Consider the following 27,481-nt stretch of genomic DNA (forward strand, 5'->3'; position numbering starts at 1 on the left):
CTGGTCCCTCTGAGGATATGAGCCATATTTTGTCACTGACAGGGATAAACTTACCTCCAGTGAGGAGTTGTACTCATGGTTCAGATCTGCATCCTCTGCTGCTTCCACCAATCGCTAATGCAAACGGATAAAGAAAGAGGAGGGTTGCTGTGGGAAGTCCCCAGAAACTTTTTCACCACTACCAGGAATTCACATAGTGAGAAGACGTGACCACCTTCCTTCACTACAACACAGTCATGGGGCTAAAAACCCTCTTTTCTACTTCCTTTCCTGGTGACCTGCCATCCTGTGCCGCAGTTTTACAACTTGGAAGGTATATTCACAACTATTTATGGCTGAGTGCATTAACACCTGCTTACCCTGGAGTCCCTAATAGGTCCCAAGCGATCTCAGGCATCACAGGACATGTACACACAAACAGAAACATGTCCAATTAGACAAACAACAGACATATCTCATTTTCCATGAGCCTTTCCAAAAAGCCATGGGAAAGGCATCCCAGACCCAGCCTGATGTCAGTATCTTGTCAAAGGAAAACGCCTTGTGGGAGTCTCAGCCTGCTTTTGTTACTGAAACACCATGACTTGATTTCATAGAGGGCTCAGCGATGCTAGGGCCATTTATAAGCTTTTACCATCTATGGGTGCCAATACAAGCACTAGTATTCTCCAGTATGATACTTCAGGGCACCAATTCTCACTTCGCACAGACTGGGGAGGAATCCAGCTAAACATGCGCATGCACAATTAGTGACGGTCTCAGCAAAGCTACTTTTTGTTCCTTCACAAAGGGTAAGGCAATCCAAACACTGGAAAGGCCTGGCTGTGAATTTAATGTTATGGGCCAAAGCCCTGACTCTAAATATGCCCACATTTCACTTTGAGAGTTAAATGATGTGTTTCTGGATGGCTTTTCCACATTAGATGCCTTAAACAGTCAAGGCTCTGTGACTACAGAAACAGGCTTTTTACAGTGGGTAAATACAAGGGAACATGATAGATCCTTAGATGCAAGAAGTAAGAGGGGCCGTAATGATTACCTGCTCTGGCCTCCAACACAGCAACATCCTAAGTCCACTTGCCACCTTCTCCGTGTTTCCCCCTGTATGCAGCTGGAAATCCAAGCGCCTTCCTTGCAGATCGTGTTCAGGGGCTGCAGGAATTTCCCCTGAGCCACACACACAGCCGAAACAAGCTACCAGTCTTCAATGGCCATAGGGCAAGGATGAACTTTATTCCCATTTGCAATAGGCTCGTTTTCCCCTGCTCTTTAAACAGCTACAGAATTAAACATCTTTTCTCCTAAGAGCGTTCGTTCCCTCATATTCATTCCTAGACTTTGTTTTTATCTTATTTCTTACTCTGGGCTGACGGAGAAGCCAGCATTCCCTTGTCTGAACGCCCACGCCCTCCCACCAGTGTCTACTTAAAGCTCAGAAGGAGCCAGCTGCACCAGCAGGCGCTTGCTTGGGCGAGGAAGTCCTCGTGCTACCTCTGCGCCCACACGCTCCTGGTGCAGGCAGGAGGGGGTGACTGCTGTGGGGCCACCACGAGGGGACTTCCTTCCCGCAGCCCCTGTGGTCGTACCTCAACAGCTTCGACCTTCCTGCGGAGCATGCTTTCCATCTGCTCCGAGAACTTCTTCACCAGCTCCAAGCCGTCCACCTCTTTGATCTTCAGAGTCGGCTCCACGTCTTTGTACTTCTACCCAAGGGAAAGCAGAAAATCCTGCTGAGCAGGAGGCCCATAAGGAGAGGGTGAGACTGTTATTGTCAGCTGGGTATTGTCGTGGGTAAAGAAAGGTGCCTTGAAGGGTCCAGCCTGATTTACCACCTTCTCCCATCCTTGCATTTCCTCTTTTATACGCTGTAATTTGAGAGCATGCAGATCATTGACCAGAACATGAAGCATTCTAATTAAAAGCAACTGATCCAATTATGAGCTTGTGGCTTTTGAAAAAGTGGTGTACCTAGGAATTATGAGCATGGGTACTTCATGCTGTCTCCACCGGGAAAGACACCATAAGGAGGACGACCTGGATCTGATCGTTTCAGAACTGAACAGTTTCTTCTGGCCATGTTTTGTATAATGTAGGCACAAAAAACCTGAGAGTACTCCTAAACTGGATAATTGTAATTTACTTCCCTAAGCCTGCCCTTTCAAGACTGCATACAGTGATCTTTAATTCTTCTTTTTTGAAAAAAGTCCTAAGGCTAACAGGGATAAGCAGAAAGAAGGGGGCAAAAAACCTGCAATGGACACTATTTGAATAACACTAAAAAAAAAAAAAAAAAGACAGAGCCTTGTCTCGCCGGCAATGAAACTGTTCAGTGGAAGTGTAGAGGCAAATGACTGGATTTCCCTGGTCCCTCATCATCACTTCTCTCTGCAGTATGTACACATCCCCTCCATCTCCATGTTGCATTAGCAGCAATCTCAGCCAGGGCTGCGCTTCTTGTGCTGGTACAAAGTGAGGAGGTGAAAAGGGTGAGGGGATGTCTGGGGCTTTAGCAGCACTTTTCAATTTAGAAGTGTGGGCGGAAGGACTTTGCATGTCTTGAGGATGAGCACGCAGAGCTCCTTTTGTTCAAGCAGCTCACTGACCATCAGGGAAGGCAGCTGAGAAGCAGAGTGAAGAATGCCTTGAGGATGGGGCAGGCTGAGGATGTCAGACAGAAATAGCAGCAGCATCCAGCCTGCAGCATGCATGGCAGAGCTGCTAGCTCTGCCTGGTGTGATTAACAGCGAGGGTTTTACTGGATTAAAAATGCCAGGCCTCACATCCCCTTTGCTGCAGCTGGGTAGCTGGGACAGCAGGGGATGAGGAGGAAGAGGTCAGGATGAGCACAAAGGTTAGCCCAACCACGCTGCTGAAAGAGGGATGTCCAACAGCCCCCTGAGCGAGGGCCCTGGCTGATGACGAGACCGCAGCACACACCCCAGCTGCTGCCTGTCCCACTTAGCTCGTGTCATGGTTTCATCGGGAGGGAGGTGATCCCTGCCACGCCACACTTTAATCGGGCCCTCCTCGGGGGGAGGAGATTAATCTCTCCTGGGTGAGCTGGCGAAGGGGAGGCTACACCACTACACGCTTTACAAAGCGGCTTGCCATCATTTACTTTGGGTCACGTCTTGAATTAAAAGAAGCAAAGCTTTTGCCTCTCAATTATTTTTAATGTGCTTTTGACACATTGACAAGTAGAGGTTAACAAGGAAAAAGCAATCACAAGCAAGCATGAACAGCCTGCTAATATCATACACATCTCAGCCCTGGGAACTAGCTAGTGCTGGGAAGATGTGGCAAAAGAAATTTTCGCTGCAAAATTTCAGTTGCCTATTGTGAGGGATAAACCAGGTTTGGGCTCAGATCCCCTTTGAGATTTTTTCCTACAGATGATCCAGCAAGCTATTTTGTATCTGTATTACTGCCACTAAAGTCTCCTGCTATTAATGAGTATTTATTGCAAGAGTTCCTAGAGGTAGGCAACAGGATACCTGTTATTTCAGCACTGTCACCAGATGCCATGGCAGAAAGATGGCGAGCATCAACACTGACACTTGTAAACAACCAAGCACAGCCCAAGTTTAGGGCTCTGGTTATCAGATCACTGTATTTTATGGTATGGGAATCAGCCACAGGCTAGGGAGAACCAGCTGAAGAGATCTGATGTTAAAAAGGGACCAAACATGCAACTGAAATAACAGATCTTCTCACATACATCTAGCGCTTTACTCCCTTAAAAGAAGGAGGACAATTCATTACGCTTCTCCTTCCGTGGGGGTGGTAATTTAAAAGCGGAAGATCCAGAATTCAGAATCCAAAGTTTTATCTGTGAACTGAGATGTCACCAAATATATTTTCTCGTTCCCACCTCCATGAAATTAAGACCATTGAAGTATGTAGTGTTGCATTACTCACTGCTAGTGAAACTATATTAAGAGTGTGAAAGACATTCCTTTCATCTTTACCCAGAAAAATGTCTTGACTGTACTTATTTGTCTGTTCTTTGCCATGTAGTTATTTGCAGTGCTTTTTAGTAATTACACAGCTGGAGCAAAGCCCTACTGTCCTTTCTCAGCCCTATGCACCAGGGAAAGCAATTGGCACTTCAGCCTCAGGAGGAAGCAGGAGTTAATTCTCAGAAACATTTATAATACATCATTAACATAGCAGGGGAAAAATTAACTTTGGGGCCCGCCGAGGCCAATTGGTGTTTGTTTCACTCAGAGGCAAGCCAAGCCCTGGGGAGAAGAGGAGAACCACCATGGGGACCTCCTTGTGTGGCTGCAGTTGGTGGCCCCAGGTCTTTGGTGACTGGCAGCCAACAGCAGCAGCAGGACAGAGGTGAGCAGACCTAACAAGCCACAGGTTCAGGCTCTGCTTCACTCCAGCTGTGTTGCCCTCTGCTGTCCTAGAACCCATCCGACATTTTGCCACACATCCATGATCATCAAGGCAGGCTGATATGCCAGACAGGTGTACAAGCTTGTCTTGATCCCTGCTGCACAGTGGTCAAGAGAATGCAACAAATGCTTCAGCCATCAAGTCAAAGCAACTCTTAGGCTTTTTCTACCTCTGTGAGGTTTAATTTGATGATACCTTGTCTGCTTGGGACTGAGAGCCACCGGGGGGCTTTCTGAAAACTCCCTGGCCCAGTGTGAGAACCCACCCTTGTAGATTCAAAGACAGCTGCTGGCTCACCAGGACTCTGTGAGCAATAAAACCTGGCAGGAAACGGAGTGTTTGGGTTTGCAGTGTGACATTTAGTTTCTTCTGAAGGAAAAAAAATTAACACAAAACCCCCATAGGAATCCAAACAAACTGTGTAAACCACAACAGGAAATTTATGCTAAATTAAGAGAAGGTTTACATGCAAAACATTCAGGTAACTGAGGAATTATGACTCTCGGAACAATAAACTAGTTACTTCATACCTATCAGGCACAAAGGAAACATGAAGTAAAATTTGAAAGGTACTGTTTGTTTGTGTTTTCTCAAAGAGAAAATACCCATCGATTTAAACAAGCCCCAAGGAAAGAGCTGTCTGGCACTCTGCACTGCATTCCCCACCCCTGTGCCAGCCTGCACATACTAACCCACAAAGAAATATTTCATGTGAGCAAGAGGCAATGGCCTAAAAATGAGAAAGGCATGTGGGGAGAAAAACCATTTGAATTTCCAGGGTGCATTTGGCTCCCCTGGCTGGACTTGTCTGTAGTCTGTGCACCAGGGCAGTGATCTCCATAAAGACATTTGGGGGTCTGCAAAGGTTCATCTGTGAGAAGCATGAGGCGTGGAAAAAGTTGCCTGTTAGTAAGAGGTTAGTCTGCAGAATTGTATCAGGGGCCCAGAGGGAGCCCTTCAGGACAGTCCCTGGTTTGAGAAGCTGATTTGTGAGGTGTCCAACTCAGTGCTTGCTGAGGCTGATAGAAGGATTGAAGACATGGGTGTTGACTGTTCCTCCCCTCTTTTCCATTATCCCATGAAAGCAGGGGGGAAATGAAAGCTTAAGGAGGGGGGACTTGAAGGGTGAAAGGTAAACCTGACCTCTCTGAACTGCTTTGGCCAGGGTAGGGCAGGATGTGCATTTGGGAGATGACTCTGCTGGAGTGTAGACAGAGCTAGGCTGGATCAAGCTCATCTGTCGCCCCTGCTGGAAGTGGTGACAGTGACTCACTGGAGGACATTTTCTCTCTGAGTCATGGGTGACACTGTCCCGCTCTGTGCTTTGCACAGCCTCTGGACACCACTACCTGTCTGTGCTGCATCCAGGCCCCAAGATATGCTCTTGCAATTCAGACGCCTTCAAATCTACGAGAAGGAACCTGGACTAGGGCAGGCACATGTCATTTTATAAGGCCAAAAGATCTGTCAGGTCACCAGGGAAAAATAGCTCTGCCTCAGCTCCCCTCAGGAGGAATGCTAGATTGGATTTGGCTAGATTCAGACTTCTTTTTCATCGGTTTTCTTCTCTTTCAGTGAATTACACCAAAAGCTGATAGTTATGATTATTATTATATTTTTTTCTCCAAGATCTGGTTGCCATGACTGTCACTCCTAGTGGTTCTGTACCAAACTCTACAGGTCTCCTGCAACCCATACCTCTAAAAAAGATCAAAATCCCAAGAAACAAAGCATGCAGTGTGGTCAGAGGGAGGTAAGAGGACCCAGTGCAACATCTCCAGAGGACCAACGCAGCACAGTTATCTATCTCAACACCCACCTCTCTGTGCCATGGCTGCCATCCTCGGCCTCCACAATTAACTTTCAATGATGCCAGCATTTTCAAGCTATAACCTGTTCTCCACCTCCCCACTGACTTTTGGACCTTAAAGAACATAAACTCTTAATCTGTTAAGAACAGTACCCACAGAAATAGCGCAGACTAGCTGTATTGAAGCAGCAAGGAGAAGACAGTGACGGCAGTGTTTTTTCCATACTATAAGGTAGCACCCCTGACACCTTCCAGAAAAAAATCTGGAATCTGCAGATTTTGCTGGACAGCAAATACTGATCCAGCACCAGGCACAGATATCTGACTATCAGATAACCCTAATTTGGGTGTCTTTGTTGATTAATACAGCCTGCCGCAGCTTTGGGCAGAGATCACAAAGAGGAAAAGAGGAGCAGCCATTCAACTCTGACTTAAGGAATCAAAGGCTACAGGGCAGATTCCCTATGGGTGCAAACAGGAAAATTTAATTAAAGTCCCTGGAGTCGCAACCCTCAGTGCTGAGAGTTTAGCACAGCAGTGTGTTTTTCAGGACATGTGCCTCAGAGACCCTGTCCAAAGGGTAGTTTTAAAGACAATTCAAAGAGAGGAAAGTGCCTTGATGAGTCACTGGAGGGAGACAGAAGAGGAAGCAGAAACAAACAAGAGTATCAGCTGGAGAGCTACAGGAGGGGACAGTGGGGTGATGACGAGCAGATGAGTGATGAGCAGGCAGAGAAGGACTGATGTGCAGTTAGGAAGGGAGGACTGAAAGGCCAGTATGAGAGGGAGTGAAGTGATCACAGGGAAAACTTGACAAGTACTGCTAATTTTTTTTTTTTTTATTTAAATGATTGGACAATTTAGGTGGCATTTGTCCATAGGTAGTGAAGGCAGGAAAGGCATGAAGTAGATCACCCTCTCTGCAGTTCAGCATAGCTATGGGACATCTCTTATCATGGATATGAACCCATGTGGTTTTAAAAGTTAGCTAGAGAACTGCATGCTTATCTTCTTCCACCCCAGATTTTCTATGGAGGGAATTAGGTTGGAAGGCTACATGGGAAGAAGCAGCAAGGCCAGAGGAATCCTCACAGCTGTTGCCTACCTTCTGCAGCAGGAGAGATCCTGAATACTTGGTCACAATGGAGTACAGCTCCCCACCAAAGGCATCCGCCCAAGACTTCACCCTAAAAAGAGGAAAAAAGGGAAAATCAATATTAATAATTCAAAGGCAAGAGGACTGCTTACTTCTTCAGTGACAGTTCCATCTTCCTAAGTATGAAGCTTCCCATATTTCTCTGAGCCTCTACAGTGAGAATGATAACACTTTCTCTCCAGCCTGCTTGTGAGACAAGCAGTAATAGAAGCAAGAGATGGTGGTCTTCAACCTCAAGACACTGGCCAGCAAGTAGCAGCAGGGAGATCTGCTGGTCTTGGCCACTGCCTGTTGACTCAGAGGGGAATCTGTCTCACCTAACTTTAGAGGTGTTAAGGTAAAAGTTGCACATTTAGTCTTAGATATCATCTGGTCTCCTCTGTTGTAAGTAAAGCAAAATAAATAGCTCTCTGGAGACACTTGTCTTCTCTGATTACAGACAGAACCTAGAACGAAGGGGCAGACACCAAACGTCAAGCCAGCTGAACAGAAATAAGCATCAGTGCTGAAGGAAGTTGTCAGGACTCAGCCCTGGATTCAGTTGCTAGAGCTGTGTGGGGCAGAGGCTAACGAGCCAGATGAATTCACTGCTCTCAGAGGAGATACTACAGCTTCATAATGCCAGAGGAGATTATGCACCTCCTCATTGTAAAACACTACTCACATTTGTGCCATCCTGTAAATAACTGATGATAGCAATACCACATGGAGAACATAAGGATGCTGAAGAGCAGCCTGAACACTCAGCCATCCAAATGAAAATAGATGGCTCTCATAATTGACAGAGCACTTCATCAGAAATCTGTTACATGATTCACATTAGGCAGTTCCACCTACATGCAGTTCCTTCAGCAAGGATTCACTCAGGAGAGATTTATTTAATGGAATAAATGGCCTTCTCCACTTACCAGAAAACACAACTTATTTATGGGCTGCAGAGTCTTACCTAAAGCTCTAAGTGGATGCCTCCTGGCTCCCAGCAGGCTTTAACCCCAGGGCCTGATGGCCCAGCACATCACACCATTTTTATGGCAGAATAATACACAGATATAAAGATGAGCTCCAGAGCAAAGCCAGCGCAGCAGTGGTGGAATAACCACAACAGCTAGCCTTAGCCTAGGGAAGTCTGTCTGCTTAGGGTCGTCAATTGCAAATGCAGGTTGATGGGCAGCCATGGGTTGAGATTTAGAGCCTCTGTCAGGCTTCTCTTAACAGCACTTCTCTTCACTGTCTACAAAGGGACCACAATGCAAGCAGGTGCCCTTTGTAACTATTCCTTAATTGGCAACAAGGTGTTCATTTCCAGCTGCTGAGTGTGAACGAGCACCAGCTAAAGCCAATAAGTACAACTCCATCGTTTGGACATTGTGGGATGTATCTTTGACAGCCAGAGCTTTTATCTCTTCATTTCATTCTTAGAGCAAAAGGAATACAAGCATTTGGTAGGAGACTAGGATTTATTGCTGCTTATAAGACTTATTCTACCATGCCCAGAAAAAAAGAAGAGGATAACACAAAAAGACACCCCATGGGATGCTCTCCTGACTGTTGTAGTAATTGTCTTATTGCCTGAGGATCTATGAGCCAACATTAACTTGATGCCCCACCAGCAGATGGTTTTACAGCTTTTATATATGAGATATTTTGTGCTGATATTAACTAATATTCTCCAGATCTTTTCACCTTCTACTGCAGAAAGAGAGAACCTAAACATGAAGTTTGGGATAGTAATTTTTTCAGGGAGATTTATTTTGACCTGTTTTCAAAATTAAAAATAAAAAATCAGGGGTGTGTGGTCATGCCTTTTTTTGTTTTGTACTGCGTCTGTGGCCATGCATGTGACCCTCTTCCTACTACCCCTACTAATTTTTCTACTCCACAGGGTGGAAGACTCAGAGATATTAGGTTCTGACTAGTGGGTGTAGTTGGGCAGCTGCAGCAGAACGATGCAGTTATTGAGGCAAAAGGTTTGCAATATGAGCTTAGCAATTAGTAATCAGTAGAGAAGCCAAGCACAAGGCACAGCTTCATGGAAAACCAAGCCCCAGTGCTCAGGGAACTGCTTGGCTGTAAAGTCGTCAAGTCCTGGTGCCATGCAATTACATGGGATTCTCAGCTTTCATAAAAACAGGAAAGGGGGGTTTGCATTTTAGCCTTTGAGGCTATGTCAAAAGAAGCCTAAACATGTGAATGTTGAAACACGCAGTAACTGCAGAATTCAAGGGAAAGAAAAAAAAGAAGAGTTCAGGATTGGCATAATGTCTAAGCCAGTCTCCAAAGCGTTAAGTGCTAGCCTGAGCATTCAACTCAACAGTGTCGCCTGTTTGTGACTTTTTTTTTTTTTTTTTACATAAATGAGAGAAAATGTCAGTCTACAATTCCGCTGACTCCATGAGCTCAGGAGCAAATGGATAGAGGTGGTTGGGGCAGCCTCAAGAAGCCGAGCCACACTGATATTCACCTCTCCCACCAGCATTTCCTGATGTGCCCAGCAGGCACAGGCTGAGCATCCAGCCCAAACCATCCTCACGACTGCAAGCAAGCCCATGCCATGGCCAGCTTATAAAAAAAGCGGTGTCTGAAAGACAAGAGGAGGTGATTTGTATGGCAAACTTGTACCCCAGAAGCATTGCTGGCAATTGACCCAGCAGAATTTTGCACCCTTGGAGTTAAAGCCAAGAGATCTTTGCAAAGACATGAATAAGTTGGTGATGAACCGAGTGAGGTGCCACAAAGCCAGGCTTAGGAGCAGAAGAGGCTGAGTTAGCTTTGTGTTACTTTACAGCGATTAGACTCAGACGGTGCTTAAAAGCTTTTAGTTTTATGTCTTCAGAATGTCCTTGTGCAATCTATGAAGCAGGTCCATTTTCTGCTGATTTACTCCCTTTGCTCCTCTGGCCAATGTGCACTTCTCCTGAAATTTTATTTGAAAAGGGCAATTTTTGTGTTGCAGTCAAATTCATGAGTGGATTTGAAACACCAGGGATTAATTCAGCTCTTGGTCTGGTTTCAGTACCAGGGGAGAAAAGCTCTTTTTCCATTGTTTATTCTTTAGTCTTGTACATGAGTAAGTTCCAGATTGTGCAAAGTGACGCAACTGTTTTCTCAGTAGTAAAGGGCTATCACATTATAACCAAACACATCAGAAAAGGATTTGGTCAGAGATTGCCTGCCTGTAATCCCTGCACTTGTATTCAGTGGCAAAAACAGCAGAAAGGACAGGCTGTCTTCTTAATGCCACAGATTTCAAGGCCAGAAGGTATTTCCATGCAGCATTTACTCTGGGCACAGAAAGTCTTTTTTTTTTCTTTTTTTTTTTTTTTCCCACAGTCTGAAATTATTAGAGATTGAATTTTATTCTGCAGCTGAGGTAGTATTTTAATTTTATTCTACAATAGAGGCTGGATTTTATTCTATCAAGCAAAGAGAGAGAGGAATATATGGATCTCAAGGTCCTGTCTCCAGGCCCCGTTGAAGAGCACAGGGACACTGCTGCAGTTTGAAGGCTGTCGTCCCTGGCTGCACAGAGAGGTGGAGGTGTGGGGTGGGTTGGGCACCGCTCTGCACAACCTGGGAATCCCTTCTGCGAAACCCAAATGAGAAGAATTTTGCTGAGGCAGGGTTTGGTAAGGGCAGCCAAAATGAAGGTGGTGGCAAAGTGTCCTGAGAGCCCCTCGGTGCAGCGCTTGGTAATCACGTGGGCCATGCTGGTGAGCACACCTGCAAGGGTCTTACTGGTACTTTTTGAACATAAAATGCTTTCTCAAAGTGTTGACTCTGGCTCCGGAGGACTTGAGTTGGTCTAGAGGACATAGCTCTTTCTGAAACTTGATGGCAACATTGTCTCCTCCCTGCGCTATCCCCCTTCCCTGTGCAGACCAACCCATCCCAGCCCTAGAGAAGATGCCCCCCAAGCACTTTTACCAACCACCTTGCTGACGTTTTTAATCCTTACAGGATTTAACTTGCCTAAATCAGCTTAACAAGGTGAGGTTTCCACAAGCTCAGCTTGCTGGGCCCTGCTAGCCTGCTGGTGGGCTCTGAGGTGGAGCAGAGTGGCAAGACAAGGTGCCGTGGTCCCTGTCCTCTATTCAGCCTCCCCCTTTAGCATCCACTGACACGAATTAGAACACACAGATAAATACGAGTGTGTATCACGCAGGCCGCGTGTGTGCACCAGTGAACCCTTGCTTTTTTCAGCCCCCAGCACAGCAGGCTAGCACAGGGATCAGTACCAGTGATATATAACAGTAAAAAGAGCTGCAGACCTTGCTCTGCACAATCTGGCTCAAGGGTTGAAGAGAAGGGTCATCATCCTAACACGCCACACCTATGGCTCCCCAGGCCATATCCTGGCCAGCGCTGTGTCCCCACAGGCTGCACGCCAGCACCCGCGAGAGCAGCCCTCAGCACAGGCTCTGAGGCTGCCTGTGTTTGCCTCCATGGCCAAATTACCTGGGCTGGGGGCTTGTGAACGTGCCTGTGCTCTGGCTTTGCTTTCCACTGCCCAATGCAGCAAGTGGAGCATTAAAAGATGTCCAAGTGCTTATCTAAAGCAGATGGGTGTCACTGCCCTGCTTGGCGAGTAGGGAAAATGAGGCTTCAGCGTCAGCACTGGAGCTGGGAACCGAATCCATGGCTCCTGTGCCCGTGTCCTCTCCAGGGGTCATCACTGCCACCTTTCACAATGCCTCGGGGAAATGCCAGTCCCCTCCCACCCCACGCCGAAATGCGAGGGAAGCACTCACGTCTCCAGCGGTATCTTGGTCTGGGGCCGGGTGGAGGGCAGGAGGCAGAAGAGGCAGAGCAGCAGCGTCGGGACAGCCCCGCGCCCCATCCTCCATGCGCCAACCATCAGCGAGGGGACCAGCCAGCAGGACGCGGGGGGTCTCTGCTCTTCTTGCCACCCCAGGGGGGTCCCCGCGCGGTCCCCGCCATGCTGCAGGCCCGGCACCCCGAGGAATGGCTGCACCAGGAGGCAGCTCCGTGCCTGGAGCTGCAGCGTCTACGTAATCCCCTGCCAGCCCCTTAATCCCCTGGCCGAGCAGCAGCCGCCGCAGATTTAGGGAAGTGGAGTGGGATAAAATCACCCGGGATTACTCTGATTCCTGAAGACGGGTCTCGGCTTCTCCAGCCGGAGGTCAGGGTGGCCTGGTTTAAAGGGGTTGCATCCACGCTCCTGAACCCCCCCCGACCTTTGATCTCTCCTTCCCATGCAACAGGGTGCTGAGTGCCCTGCTCGGGCACCTTGGCAGTGTCCAACACACACCCAAGACTGGTTCGTCATCTCATGGTGTCTTGAGGCCCCATTCAGGCCAGCAGAGGGGACAGGAATTGGGCAGCAAGGAAGGACTCTGCCCATTAATCACCTCCTAATGTGAGCGATTATTTATTAATAGCCGAACCTCTTCATTTGGGCAACACTCAATTGAGATTGCCATCCCTTGATCTGTGTCTGGGGACCAATGAATTAAAGGAGGCCGACAGCTGAACTTGATGAACAACAGAGAGCAGCAAAGTGCACGCTCAGATGAGGGGCACGCTTCAAAAGCTCATTATCATCACGGGGAGTATGAATTATAAATAACTATAGATAGAGCAGTGGAAAGATTATAAATGATGAGAGCGATCTGTTGAACAGCCGGTGGCTATGTTTTCACCCGTTTGTTAGAATATCTTCCAATCACCTTTTGCACCTTTAAAAATGGTTTGTTTTATATAAAATGCAAAGCCATAATAGATTGTCAAGTTTCTGGTAAGAACGTGAATGGGTTAGCTGCCTGTCAAACTACTGAAGTAAAAACAAGACCCCTATTATAGATGTGCTACTGAGTGCAGCTTTGGTGCCACACATTAAATGGGACAATAGAAGTAGCAGAGAAAATACAGAGAAGGAAATAAAATGGTGATACATGGAATCGAGGTTAAATTGTATGATGTAGAGGCTTGAAAGCCCAGGGTGAGCAATTAAATAATTACAAGGCTGACTCACCCCAGGACAGTATGTTTTCTGCATTTATTGCAATCTTTACTCCAGACTGAGTGTCTTTTAAGTTACAATCTTGTTCAAGCACATATTGTGGGCCCGAAGGGCTGAAATTTCCAGATGATGGTCTTAAATCTGTGCTGTGCAAAGGGTTACATGGGAAGGCTGAAATGGCTCTTTTAGACCTTAAAATCTACAAAAAATCAATTTCTACACACACAAACTCACACTCTACAGACAGTGCCTTCAGGGTACCACGTGGCTGTACAGCAAATGGCATCGTTAGCAGACAAAGGTAATAGACAGACAGGTCTGGATCTTACCAATGCATTTCTCAAATGTCCTAAATGTGCTGTGGGGGCCCTGCAGTGAACAGGGGCCAGCACAGACACGGACTACCCAAGAGGACCCTGAAGATGGAGAAACATCTTCCTCCCATAAATACTCATTGCAGACAAGGGGTGTGAAGGCCTGTGAGAATGGAAGGAGCTGGTTGCTCTTCCCTGGACTGTGATCGTGCTGCTGGCACTGGGGGCCACAGAACCAGGCTTCTTTGGCTTTTCCTCCTCCTCTTCCTCCTCCTTCTCTTTCTCCTCTCTCTACATCTTGAAAAGAAAAGAAGGTTTTTCTAGGAGGGTCTATGAAGACCGACCCCTCAAGGTCTCATTTCTCATTTACCAGGATTAAAAATGAAGGGTAGAGTCCAGGCCTAACAGGACATTTTTCTGGATACTTCAGGGAGGACATGATAAAAATTCACATGCTGGAAAAAAAAAAAAAAAAGAAAAGAGAGAGAGAGAGATCTGAAGGCAGGAGAATCCACATTTCAGATGGCATTTTCTCTCCACTTTGCAAGGAGCCATAAACAAATAGTTATTCTGAGTGATTTTTGCAGCATCTTTTTGCTAACCCTTCCAGTCATTTTGTGCTATTTGCAGCTGGGACCCAGTTTAATCCAGATGGGTTCTGGCAAGAGCCCTGCTCTGTGTTTGGAAAACCAAGGAGATGCAGCAACACGCTGAAGTGGGAGACCCAAATTCTTTTATTTGGATTGATCTCGTTTAATGGATATCAGTTAATGGGTGTATCTCACTTAACTCCTTAATGGTCTAAAGTTGCAAGGGAATGGGATTTGAAGGTGAAATGAAAATAGCACGGAAAGCTGGAAGACACTAGGTGACCGAGAGCCCTTAATGGGATTAGTGTCTGTCGAGATGCTTCTGCGGAGCTCAGGCGCTGCAGTGTGAGCACAGCTGGAGCACAGGAAGGAGATAAGCGACAGCAGGGTCACCCTGGGAAGGAAGAAAATGAATCCTGTGAGAAAGAATGAGAGCAAATATGTAACAAGGTGTGGGGATCTGAGGAAGGTTGCAAGAGATATGGGGTGAGACAGTAGAGAAAATGAGAGCTAAATTTGCAAAACCACAGGGCAATAAAAAGTGCCAGTGTGATTTTGTGCAGTATTCACAGGCACAGGGAAGATTTACCAGCTCTGTTCATTTCTGATTTGACTGAGCCCAGTTTGGATTATCTTGTTATGAGAAGGTGCTGGCAAATGTCAGGACCAGCGAAAGAACAAATACAGTCAAAACTCTGGTGTAAGCGGTGCATGAGGACAGTTTATTAAAGACACCAGGAATCCTCATGTCCATGTACTGGTGCTTGTGTTGCCAGCTTTGTCTGACTGGAGCTGGTCACCAGACACTTCTTCCCCCTGTTCACCTCCCAGGTGGCCCATGTGGTGAGGCAGGGATGAGCCCCCATCCACTGGGCACTCTGCAGCAGTCACTCGGGGCCCACAGGGAGCAAGCATCAGGGACATTTTCTAGATATTAGGACAGGGAAGAGGGTGTAGGATGTGTGTGCTGAGTTGATTTTTCATTCTGGAGACACTGGGATCTTGCTGCGTGCTTGCCACCACCTCATGCCTCAAAGCAAGTCTTGCTCCATCATCATCCTGAACGTAAAGCAGCATCAGTGCTTAATAATAATTGTTTGTTTTCATTTTCTATAACTTAAAGCAAGGACTGATGGGAATAAACTATGTGATCTTGCTCACAGCAGATGCATTTATCTGAGATCATAACCTCGTGCCTCTCTCTGTCTCATGGCAGGACCTCTTAGCTAAGTATCCGTGTACAAAAGCTCCTTTCTACCCTGCTCAAATATTGTGCTTGTGAAACTGCTCCCTCAGCTGTGCTGAAGCCTGTATCCTGTTTGTGAGATACGAGGACGATGTCTCTGGCCTGCCTGAGTGGGTTTAACTGTTCTTTGGAGTGGTTTGGAAAGCAGCCGTGCAGTGTTTTGCCAGTAGCAGAGAATCTGATCTGCCTGTCCCATCAGCAGCCAGGAGGAGGGGGCCCTCGCCAGAGCCAGTGGAGGAAAAGCACTTTTTTTTTGTGGTTTTACTGGCTGGCCGTGCAAATCTCTTCTGATCAGGTTTCAGAGCTGTGGAGGGTTAGCACTCGCGAGCCAAGTTTGTGGAGGTGTGGATTCAGTGGGCGAAAAGGGCTGCAGACTTGAGGCAGGCCCCCAGGCTGGGGTCTGGAGAAGCATCTCTGTCCCCATCCCCGTCCCCTCCATGTGCTGCCCTGCCTCTTGGCCAGACCACGCCAAGGCCAGCTGAGCCCCGGGGAGGTCATTGCAATGGGGTGGTGGATGTGGGTCTCTGGTGTCTGCCCAGCTGGCGGCCTACCTGGGCGGTTTGGGAGATGGAGAGCTGGAAGCTGTGCTGGCTGGTGGTGCTGGCTGAGCCATCTTCCTGACTGCCACTTTCTCACTGCTCTTGATGGGAAAATGGCAACCCCCTCACTCCCAGGTGTGTTCTGGTTTAAACTAGCTGCTTTTAGTACCATCTGGCTGCAGGGGAGATGCTGGATACCCTCTGACGTGGTGCGGGGAAGGGTTCCTCTGCTGTTGGAGACCAGGCTGATGAGCGACAGTGGTCACAAGGGGACCCTGATGTCCCTCCGCAGAGCAGGTGCACTGATACCTCACTGAGCCCTTTGCAGAGCAGGACAGATTTACCCCTGGTGTAACCCCGGGGGTGTACAGGCAGGTATTGTATCTGATTTTCTGCATTTCATGGAGCAGCGAATAATGGATGAACATCAGGCCTACAGAGCACCATCAGATGTCTGGCCAAACGTGGCCCTTTAGACCTCCATTCCACACGGCTGCTCTGTAAATATCTGCCTGGAGATTGTTCATCAGCAGGCTGCATGCTCTCCCTGTTGTTTATAGAAGCAGCCATGTAGGTGTCATATTAATTAATGCCTTTGGCTGGTTACTTTGCCTTTTCCTTTTTTTTTTTTCTTTTTCCCCACAGCTCTTCTCTAAATTTAGACTTGTTTAAATACCCCAAGATGAAACTAGATTTAAAAAAAAACAACAACAAAAAAACTCTGCGCAGTCTCAGTGTTCAGAGCAGCAGGACATTCAGGGCACTCAGGGAGACACCAAGGGAGAGAAATTTGGAGAAAAGGAGCACTGAAGCATCTCCCACTGTCTCTGAAGGCAGAGCAAGGCAAGAAGAAGAAAAAAGAAAAAGGAAAAAAAAAAAAAGGAAGTATTAAGTGAAAGCAGATGCTCAGTTTGGGAAGAGCTGTGAGCAGACAGCAGCTTTCCAGGGTCCTGTCACAAAGGTAGCCATAGTGAGTCAGCTTTATCTTTCTCCCTCTTCTACCAAAGGGTTAAACTTAATCTTTTCCATTTCGAATCCACATGACCTGAAGGAACTTGATTAGGAGGAAGGGAAACCCCATTTTAAAAGGGTTTAAAGCCTCTCCTGGTAAAGCGACTGCGCTAGAACAGCTTTTTCGAGGGAGGAGGCTTCGCTTCCCGGGGAGCCCCAGGAACTGCGGTGCATCAAGCGACTAACCAAATGATGCCACTTAATCTGCTAATTTCCACAGCCACAAAAACACTTGACTCAGTGCGCGTCTCACAACATCCTTCATGTTGCCAAATCCTTTGTATTAAACGCATGATGCAATGACCCTGCTCAGAGGACATGCTGCAAATACCTCCTTCTCCCCACTCAGTGTGTCAATGAGGATTTGGGACTTTGCAAGGTTAACAGCACAGCGGTGTTTGGGCTAAATTAGGGTTGCTCCAGGCTGGCTAGGCTAGAAGAAAGGAGGGTCCCTCCTCTCCTTTCCTGTGTCCCCGTCAGGGTCAGCAGATGTGGGGGACAGAGATGAGTTACCTGCCCTTGTGGTCTGATGTTACCACCTTACCTATTTTCTGAAATCCTGATGAGGATTTATGAGAACGGCTGCAGGCTGCTTTGGGAGTGCAGGATGCTCACTGATTCTCTGTGCTCTTGCAGGGCTGGTGGCTGCCTCCTCACTCAGCAGGTTATCTGTGGTCACAGCCAGCAATCCACCGTGTTTTGTGTCCCTCCCTGATTTATTTGGCCTGTGTTGTCAGCTGGAGCCCTGGGCAGTGGTGTCCCTGCTCCAGCAATGGCAGCGGGTTGGGCTCGGAGCAGCAGAGCTGGGTGCAGGGCTCTGCAGACCTCTGTAGCAATTTGGGCATCAGCACCAGCCTGTCTGGGAAAATAGCATCAATAAACAGGAGCCGGCTGCCCCCCGTGTAGCATATAATGACAACGGGCTCTGAGGCTGTGGGTTTGCACAATAAATACAGCTTCCTTGCCTGATCCCCAGAGAGCTGCAGCATGCGACCATAGCACAAATAAGGGGCAATGACTATGCAGAAAGCCTCCTTTAATTGTTTTGTAATCTTTTAAAGTTTTCTGGCAATTTTAATTTATTTTCTTTTGCTTCTGATACTGAGTGTCTGGACAGGAGCTATTGTAGAAATGTACATCAGCATGGCTGGAATATTCAGAACTCAATTAAAAATCTTAAAAGCTTGATTACTTTTTTTTTTTTTTCCTTTCATTTTGATTTCACACAAGGGAGAAGCTTTGCCAAAATTCTAGGTCACAAATTAAAACATTTCATGCTTTTCCCCTTTGAAAACAGGACTATTTTTTTTCCCCATAAAAATCACAGGCGATCAAGTTTTGGTGCGATTAAAGATAAAAGCTGGGCTTTGGATACATTTTACCACACGCTGATGTAAGTGTAGATAAAAACAGTCCATTCTTTCATGAATATTAATGAAAACATGTTTGTGAGTTTAGGCAGCCATCAATTGTTATTAAAAATATCCTGACAGTCTTGAGGAAGAGAAAGGCTGGGAGAAGCTTTCCGCATCGGATTAGCACCATTTCGAAGGAGCCTGCGTTTTGCTCCGCTGTTCCCCTGCAGCGAGTGGAAGGTGTTTCCCTGATTCACAACTGCTGACATGACCGGGGGGAATGGCCTTCAGCCCGTGGGACGGGGGCTTCTCTGAACCCCCGGTGACAACTCCAGTCACTTCCCGTCACCCTAAATTGCCTCCGAGCCCGTAATTAGCTCAGTCACCTGCCAGCTCTCGTAGCACACACTCACCCTTCCTTCCCTCACTGCCTGACAGCGTCTCGCTCAGCGAGAGGCTTTCAAAGAGATTTTCCCCTCCACTCCAGAGGATTTAATGCTGCGAGTCTGCCCTGAGAGGATGGAGATACAAATCATGCTGAGCGCAGAAGAATCATTAAATGCCTCCCCTGATTTCCTTCAAGGAGCTCAAATTAGCTGAGGAAGCAACCCAGTGCACTCCTCGCTAGCAGTTTTTGTTGCTTTTTTAACCCCCTGGACACCGTCTGACAGCATGGGACCCCCATTGAGGGTGAGGTCTCTGCCCACAGGGGTGCTGGGCAGGCAGGAAAACACGTGCAAGAGGGAAGAGTGACTCGCCAGGACACAGACACATGTTACGAGAGCAAATCACCTCTCTCCTCCTGCCGGAACACGTAACAATGTGCAAAATCTATGTCTGAAACAATCAATTTCTAGCAGCCTCGCTTATTCTGCTTCTTCCTGCTGTTGTTGGCAGCTGGGCAGCACGTGTGACACTCGACAGAGAGGGCGGCACCGCGGCAAACTGTTTAGTTGGACTGGGGACAGGGCAGTCTGCAGCACGCTCGAGATGAGTTTGAGAAATGCATTCACTTCATGTGACAAAAAATGGATTTTAGGTTTACCAGAGCTATCGATAAATAGATAATGCATGCATAAGGAACAAAAAAGAAAATCCTTATTCCAAGCCTTGATGTCTGTCTAAAGTCATTCGCCGTTTCCTAAAGACACACTCCAACTGCCTGCCTTCTGGTTAGCACAGCACGAAGGCTGAAGCTAACATCTCTCTGAGCCAGGGGCTCCCAGGTTTCAGACCAAAGCCAGGCACAGTCGTGCCCTGGGGATTCCTGCACGGGAAATCTGATGTGCAGCAAGTAGGCAGACCCCTGCTGAAATCTCGTTAGCAATGGCTGCTTGCTGCAGCTCTACCCCCAGCTTAATTTGTCCGAGTGATGACGGAGTTAATTGGTGTTCCCGGTTTGGAGTGATTCCCTTTTCTAGCTGCAGTTTAAACCTAGGTCTGCTCTGCTTGCCAGGTCTATAAATCCACTGGAAAGAAGAAGCATTTCCTGTCTCCTCTTGTACTCCACTGTGCAGCATTACGCTCTGACAGCCACTGAGCTACTTCATGTCTGTGTAAGGGCCAAAATGTCATAGCAGGCAGCAGTGAAACACGTGTGATGTTACAGCTTGCCGCCGGTAATGGTGATGGAGCACTTCTGCCCTGAAGAGGTACTAGACCACAAGGTCTTTGCCCATTTTCAAAGCACAGCATTGCGAGGGATGAAGACCACAGCCGTGATGGATGGAGCCAGCAGAGCCAGCCCGGGCACACTGGTGACTGCTGGTCTGAAGGGGCAGGTCCCCAAGGAGGCTCTCACAGGGTACATGAGAGCTGTGCTAGTTGCTGCACCTAACCGGGACCCCCAGGACACCTCACCTGGACACCTCATCAGGACACCTCACATTCCCCTTACACAGCTCATACCCCAAGCCTGCAAGCCCCAGGACGTTCAGGAGCTGCAATGCTGAGGCTGGCAGTGGCTCTGTCAGCACCAAAACTGGAGCCCTGGTGCCCCTCATCACCCCCTTGAGATGGACACAGTGCCTGGGACTCAGCAAGTCCTCTGCTGGGGCAACTCCAAACCCTGCTATTTGCAAGTCTTCGGTTTCTGGTCAGCTTTGTCCTGTCTTTAAAGTGCCGTAAGCTTTCACTTGTCATCTAGAGGTTTTCCAGAGTTGTGCTGTTTTTTTTTTTTCTCTTTTTTTTTTTTCTTTTTTTTTTTTTTTCCGTGTGCTAATGTCTGGCTTCACATCTGCCAGCAGCTGCTTTCTCCTTGTTTGCCCAGGCAGCAACACAAAATGTGGAGGTTATTCACTTCACTTCCAAAGCCTTCCCTCTGAGGATGTCTCCAGCAGCAAGCGGCAGGCTGCTGCTCTTCCTCCTCTTGCTGACACACATATGCCGAGGGTGCTCAGCACAGGACAGAGCTCGCTCCTTTCACATGCTTCCTAAAACGCTGAGGGGAGGCCAGCGTGTTCTGAAGTACTACACACTGCTGCTCAGGTTCGGGCTAAAACATAAAAAATAACCTCATGCATCCAGTATGGAATAAGATGGAAATAGAGGAAGTATTTTAGGTTGATGCAACTAAAAATTCCCTAGGATTAATTGTGTAGGACGGTGAGGAAAGCTGACGGGGTGGAGTAGCTGCGGAGCCCTTTCCCTGCTTTTTGGCAGGGACAACAGCGATCAGCTGGGTTTAGTATGGTGCTGCACACACTAACCGAGTAGAAAATTGTTATTAGCACTAGAAAATTGCAGGTTGTGCAGATGGCTGTTCAGGGCCAATAAGCTGTGGAAACGAACACAGACACTGCGCTGGAGAGCACGCAGCCAGGCCAGTCTTTGTGCCGCAGCTCCGTGCAGACAAGGTGAACGGATGCTGTCTTCAGGAGCCGGGAGGACATTTCGTCACTCACAGGGGTTTCCAGCACTGCTGACCAGTGCTGTATGGGGCTGCCAGGCTTCTCTGAAGGCTGTGCTGGCCAATGAAAGGGTCAGCAACAGATCTCGACAGCCTGACAGTCCAACCTGTTCTGGCAAAGTTGTGTTTGTAGGGGAGCAGCTGACAGAGGGGACGCTTTTCGCTTTTCCTCTCCCCCTGAAAATGGACTTTCTGTTAACCCTGCTCTTTTCTGGAATGCCAGCAGCAATTGCTCACCTCTGGCAGGCCATCAGAAAGCCTTTAGGACTCCCATCGCGCTGCTGCAGCCATTTGGCAGAAGAAAAACATTTACAGGGAGGAAGTGCAGCAGCACCTCACAAATCACAGCGGAGGCTCCGAGACAAGAGCCGAGCGAGGAGCTGACGCCAGTGGGCTGGGAAGGACAACGGGAGCCCTGCTCTGGGTGGCCTCTGGCACAGGCTCTGCCGTGCAGCTGGGAGAGTACATCTCGGAGCAGCGGTAATTCATTTTTTGATCGATGCAGGAACTGCATGTGGAAACGCCATCGCTGCTTGGTTCACTCCTGCTGGTTGCATCAGTTCTGCCCTACAGGAGGCCACCTCAGCAGCACAAGCTGCCCAGCCTGAGGGATGCTGCAGGGAAGGGGAAGGGGAAAATGTAACACCTGAACCCCCACGTGCCTTGGGGCTCAGTTTTGGCCACTGTGCTGCTGCCTCTATCTGTTCCTTGCTGTTTCCAGCTTTCCCTGCCCACACAACCTGCTGATCCCTTATGAAGAGCTGCTTCTGGGAAAGAGAGGTGTTTGGGCTAGACGTAGAGATCTCTCTGTTTGCCACAAACAATTATGGGATGCAGAAAGGAGCGAGCCCCCAGTGGTGTGCAGCTGAGTCTCTGGCTGTGTCTGTTGACTTCTTCTGCGACCACCATAAACCCATTGTAACCACTCATCACCACAATTTTAGGTGGAGATAATACTTCTTTCTCTCTTCTTTGCAAGGATAATTTGTATAAAAAGCACTTTGTGTCATCTGGCTATTTTTAGAAGAACACTCTTAGAGCAATGCTGAAGACAAACAAAATGTACGTAAGAAACAGAAATCCTTTAAAATCATCCAAGAGCTCTCATCCCAAGATGTTTAAGTGGATTATGAAATCACCACTTTTGTCATCCTCCTGAAAATGAACAGACCACTGTGAGTTAAATATTGACCACAACTTTTGTGTCCCTCCATCCTGTACCTGACCCTGCCAATCTTCCTCATCCCACCACCTCTGTATTGAGACCTGCTCCCCCAGCACCAGTGTAATGAAACATGTTGTTATGTGTGGTGTAACAAGAAGAAATCCCAACTTTTCTCTTTCTATCACCTCCTAAACTGGTGTTTTCTCTCTGAAATCTTCTCATTTTGGTAGCTGATTTCTTCAAGGTATGCACAGCAGCACTTGCAAAGTGCCCTTCTTTGCAAAGCCTGCTCTGCTTTGACCGCCTGCTGATGGCTCAGAAGTAAGTGCTTACTCTCTTCATCTTTGGTCATCTGGCTTGTTCAGGGGACTTTACACTGAAGAACTTTCGATTGCTGGATTTAACAGCCCCCTGCAGCCAGGGATTAGCTTAGTGTCTCAGGTGTGAAAGCAGGAAGGAAAAAGGCTATCATAAGAGGATGAGACAGTGGGAACAAATGGTGAATTGTGCATATAAACACAGCTCTGAAAAGAGGTGGCAATTGCTACCTCTATTGCCAAACTGTAAGCACTAAGCATGGGATCCCAGACTTCGGCTATGATACTACACCCTGACTCATCCTCTAATTCAAACTCTCTTCAAACTCTCAGCGACAGCTCGCTGCATCAGTGGGAGAGGCCAGGGAGTGCAGGATTTGCCTGGTAAGAACCCAAGGGGAGATCCTCAGGCATAACAAATAAATAATAAAAATTCTAGACGAATGAGAACCACAGACACTTTTACTAAGTGGTAGGTCTGGGGCTACTGCTCTAAGTGGAAAGAAGGAGACCGTCAGTGAGTCAGACTGCTAAGCAGCAGTAAAAATGAAGGAAAGCAGAGCTTTTGTTCCCAGCCCAAGTAGCCCTACACTGGGAGTGCTGCCAAGAGCCTGCATGTTCCATCCTGCCTGCCTGCTACATGCCGTGTTTACAGGCAAGTGCTGGAGAAAAGCACACGGGGTAGGTTTTGAAGTGACATAATAATGGTATCCATCTCTATTTCAGTAGGTTTTGTAAGTAGATTTCAGGTACCAGGTGAAGAAATACGGCACTGATAGCCATACCCAAAGCTATTTGCAGTAAGAGAGATGCACACCAGCAGAGTTCAAGCCAAAGCACAGGAGCTCTGCACTCAGCTGATGGGCCTAAAATGCAGGGTGGTGATACCTGGGAAAGAGAAGAGTTAATAATTATGTAGGATCTAGCCACGGGTTTAGCATCCAGCTGTGTACAGGGTAGCAGCTGCAGGACGTTGTCATCGTTTCCCCTAGTTCCCTCACGGCTTGAAAACAGGCTGCTATCTTACTGATAGTAAGGGAAATTGTGATATTTTCAATTGCTTGACTTTTGGTTAGCTACCACACAACGTGAGGTGTTTTTTTCCTGTCTCTATTGAAAATATTGTTAGTGCGCACACATTGTCATGAACTCAGAACTTACTTTGATTTTGTAGAATTTGTGCCCTAATATAAGAAGGATTTTAATCAATGCACGACCCAAATAATTTCAATTATTTGTTTATTATGTGTGACTGAGGCTGTTACTCCCAAAACCCATGTAATGACTTCCTATTGTGTATACCAGATGCTTATTCTAAATTCATTCTTTGGAAGCCTTTATGGTGTTACTCAGCTTTAAAAGTAAGAATGTAGATTACTTACAACTAGAATTCTTTCCATGAGCTAAAATGTAAAGGTGATCATATACAGGACACACTTTTTCTCAAAAACCTGTTCTTTAAAATGACCTAAAATATATATACTTTTCCCCCTTCCCCCCTTTATCTTACCACTGCTCATTTCCTGTTCGTTTCAGTAGTTTTCTCAGCCATACACACAAAAACCATCTGTTTCTTGCATTTCTCATTCACTTCCATACCAGGAAGATTTGTATCCGAACAGTCTGTTGAGGCTTGATGGTAGTCTCCATTAAATTAAACAACAACAACGAAAAATAACAAGGGAAAATTCACCCAAAAAGCTGCTGTATTGTGAGGAGAAGTAGGGGCTGGCTCAGCTGTCAGTAGTTTCAGTACAAGACAGTGGTGGTGCTGTGGAAGGTGCTTGCAGAGGCTAACTTTAGCCCACTCAATCTAATCTCCCTGGCTAAATTAGGTTTGTACTCAGGCTTGCCCTCAAGAGGATCCTGTCCTTGCACTGCCTCTACGCAGAGCCTAGAGAGTTAAGGCTTACAAACAATACTTAACCTTTGTGGAGGTATCTGCAAACACTTTCATGACTTTCACAAACAGCCAAGGTAGGGCACAACAATGAAGTCACATTTCGATCTTTGTGGCATCTTCTGAGTACCACATGAAGAGGCAAACGGCGTTTAGATCAGTTTCACAGAAATTCAAATCAGTTTAAGGCAACAGAGCAGCTCAACCTTCCCACCTCACTTTCTTCTCTGCAGATCCCACTCGTTTATCCACATGCTCCACACCCACATCCTCAGACCAGTGCAGGTGCCTGTGCTGCTGCCCACTAAATCCATCTACGTTTAAACCAACCTCTGAGCACAGGGAGTCTTAACCTCAACTCTTCTGCTGCAACACATTTTACCACGTAGCTGCCTTAATCAAAACAAAAAAGGAGAAAAATAATGGAAAATGGAAGGAAAGACCAGTGTGGGAGCAGGAGTAAGCAGCCAAGAGTGGGTGGCTGGGATGTGATGCCTCTTCAACAGCACAGCCAGCTTAAAGTGTTTATAAAACTACAGCCTTTGTTTCTTCAGTGTCTTGCAGGACTGCATTTTGCTCCTGTTTGCACATATCAAGTTCCCTTCTGTACTCCCAACTCCACTCCATGCAGATTTATGCTCAGAGGTCAGAACAAGCCTGTTGGAGATAGCCATAACAGTTTGGAAAAGGCTGGCACTCACGAGTCTCTTAAAAGTCCTTAGTCAGGACTAGCAGTAAAGTTATTTGTATGTTGACTGAGGATTAATTTTTTAGTGCATTATTTACTTCAATGACTAGAATTTTGCCTTTTCTCTAGGTTTCAGGAATCCCTCTGGGTAAAGCTGCTGCCTTCTCATAACATTTGCAACATCAGAGCCTCAAATGCTTGCTGAAAAATCTCTTTTGTCTTTTCTGTGGCAAATTTTTCCAAGTTTGCTAAAATATTAAACTATTGTTTTAATATCCTAGAGGGACAAAGATATCTAGAATACCCACTGCACTTGTGACTGAAATTCAAAGCTCAACACAACGTAAATAGGCTGTCAGAGGAGACGAAGCACCCTGCTTATTCAGCTGCATCCTGCTCCTTGAAAAATTTTATTTTGCTGTGCAATTTTAATTATCCCCTTTGCAACAACAAGGAAGAGAAGAGAGAGAAGCAATAGAGAGCTAATGAATAAAAATCAAATTAAGGATTTGATTTTTCTGTGAGAAGGGCCTGAGGAAAGGTTTGGATGCTTTCACTGAACATTACGGATTTCCATGATAAACACCGACAGAATTAGTTAGAGATTATGTTCCAGCATGTCATTGACTTTCTACTCCTCATCTTCTCTCTCTAGTTCAATAGGTATGGAATTTTGTAAGGAAGTGGGCAGTAGTTAAGTGGAAATACACTGAGAACCTTGATGCTGAGACTGGGATTAATGCATAAAGGTGATAAAGGTCACACTGGTATGAATCCAGTTCCCAAATGTCTCTGAAGATGCAGATTCGGCTATCTGAAATAGAAAGCTAGGCAACAAATTTGGCTTCGATTCAGCTCTTTCAATGCTCTTCCCCTTTTGATTGTTATCACAGAATTGAGAATATTTCTTTATGAGCCTGTTCTACATTCTTACCTCTGTTGTTTTTGTAAGTATGCAAGTCAACTAAAATGACATCTCCTTCACGTAGCAACTACCCTTGTAAACCTCGCAAAAAGCAAGTTTACACCACCTGAAGAATCCCAGCTACCCCTTAGAGCAGTGAGAATGTGAGAAAAACAGTTCCATCATTGTTATTCAGTGTAGCCATAACCAGAAGAGAGGGCAGCAAGTAGAAACCCTGAACTAACTTTACCCTTGTCTGCTTTAAGATATGCCTCAGCTTGTTCAGTGTAGTGCCAATACTACTGTCATCATACATGTCAAGAGTTAACAGGTATTTTTTAAAAAAATTCCTATAAGTTTTTTAAAATGACGCCTTACTCTGAAAAGCAATAAATAAGGATGTTCTTAAAATTCATGCATCAAAATAGCTTTTTTTGGTAAATAAGTGTTTCTCCCATAAGTAGAAAACCAATCACAAACACAGTCAGAGATACTAAGGGATTATTTTTACCCGCCATTTACAAGAAGTTCTACATGTCAAATGAGGTCTTAACTATGCATCCCCATCATCTCTAAATTGTACTGTCAAATAATCCATAACCACAGACATTAGGCACATATTTATGTATCTCAAAAACTCCTTTGTGCAGATTCCAATTTATTTCACACCAGTTCATTCAGAAGTTATTCGAATTAATTCAGTAGAATCACATAAATCATAATGGCTACAGGGCTTCCTGTCTTTAAGGTCTGCCCTTGCTGATACCCATGCAACACGTTCTTTTCACTGAATCTGAAAGAATTGTGAGCAATTTGGTTACAAACGGAACCAGAATACACCTTGCTTTCTATGAGCTACTTCAGGTAGGAAAAGTCTAGCATTATCACAGGCACGAGTCTCTTGGGATTCTTCACTTGTGTTGTATAAAGAGAGTAGTTCTTTATTATTATTATTTTTTAAAATTTAGTTTACAGGCTTTCCCAAGGAACGTGAGTAATACCACCGCCATCCCACCCTGAAAAAGGCATGATATACAGGTAATAGGGGCAACTATTTACCACCATAGTTACATATTAATTGAAACCTACATCTTAATTTACACTGAAGAACCTTTTCTTCACAGATAAAGCGAGTGAGTTGTACCTACCTAAAGCCAAGAAGAACATATACTCATTTATGCATTACATGTCAGG

The 27,481-nt window shown here is 46.5% G+C and overlaps 2 protein-coding genes across 2 annotated transcripts in view; one reads left to right on the forward strand and one right to left on the reverse strand.

The window, feature by feature from the left end:
• CACNA2D4 (calcium voltage-gated channel auxiliary subunit alpha2delta 4) overlaps nt 1-27,450 on the reverse strand; it is a 135,683-nt gene extending 108,233 nt beyond the window's left edge. Inside the window, exons 1-4 of the mRNA XM_083821291.1 lie at nt 12,119-27,450; nt 7,320-7,401; nt 1,587-1,703; nt 55-114 (exon numbers count right to left, since the gene is read on the reverse strand). Coding sequence (XP_083677417.1) covers nt 55-114; nt 1,587-1,703; nt 7,320-7,401; nt 12,119-12,225 — 366 coding nt within the window. The 5' untranslated portion in view covers nt 12,226-27,450. The remainder of the gene's footprint in view (nt 1-54; nt 115-1,586; nt 1,704-7,319; nt 7,402-12,118) is intronic.
• Nucleotides 1-27,481, forward strand: part of LOC310892960 (uncharacterized protein) — a 284,028-nt gene that overhangs the window by 100,844 nt on the left and 155,703 nt on the right. The window lies entirely within an intron of this gene.

Source organism: Anser anser, assembly GCF_964211835.1.
Source record: "Anser anser genome assembly, chromosome: 1".
Classification (NCBI taxonomy): Eukaryota; Metazoa; Chordata; class Aves; order Anseriformes; family Anatidae; genus Anser; species Anser anser.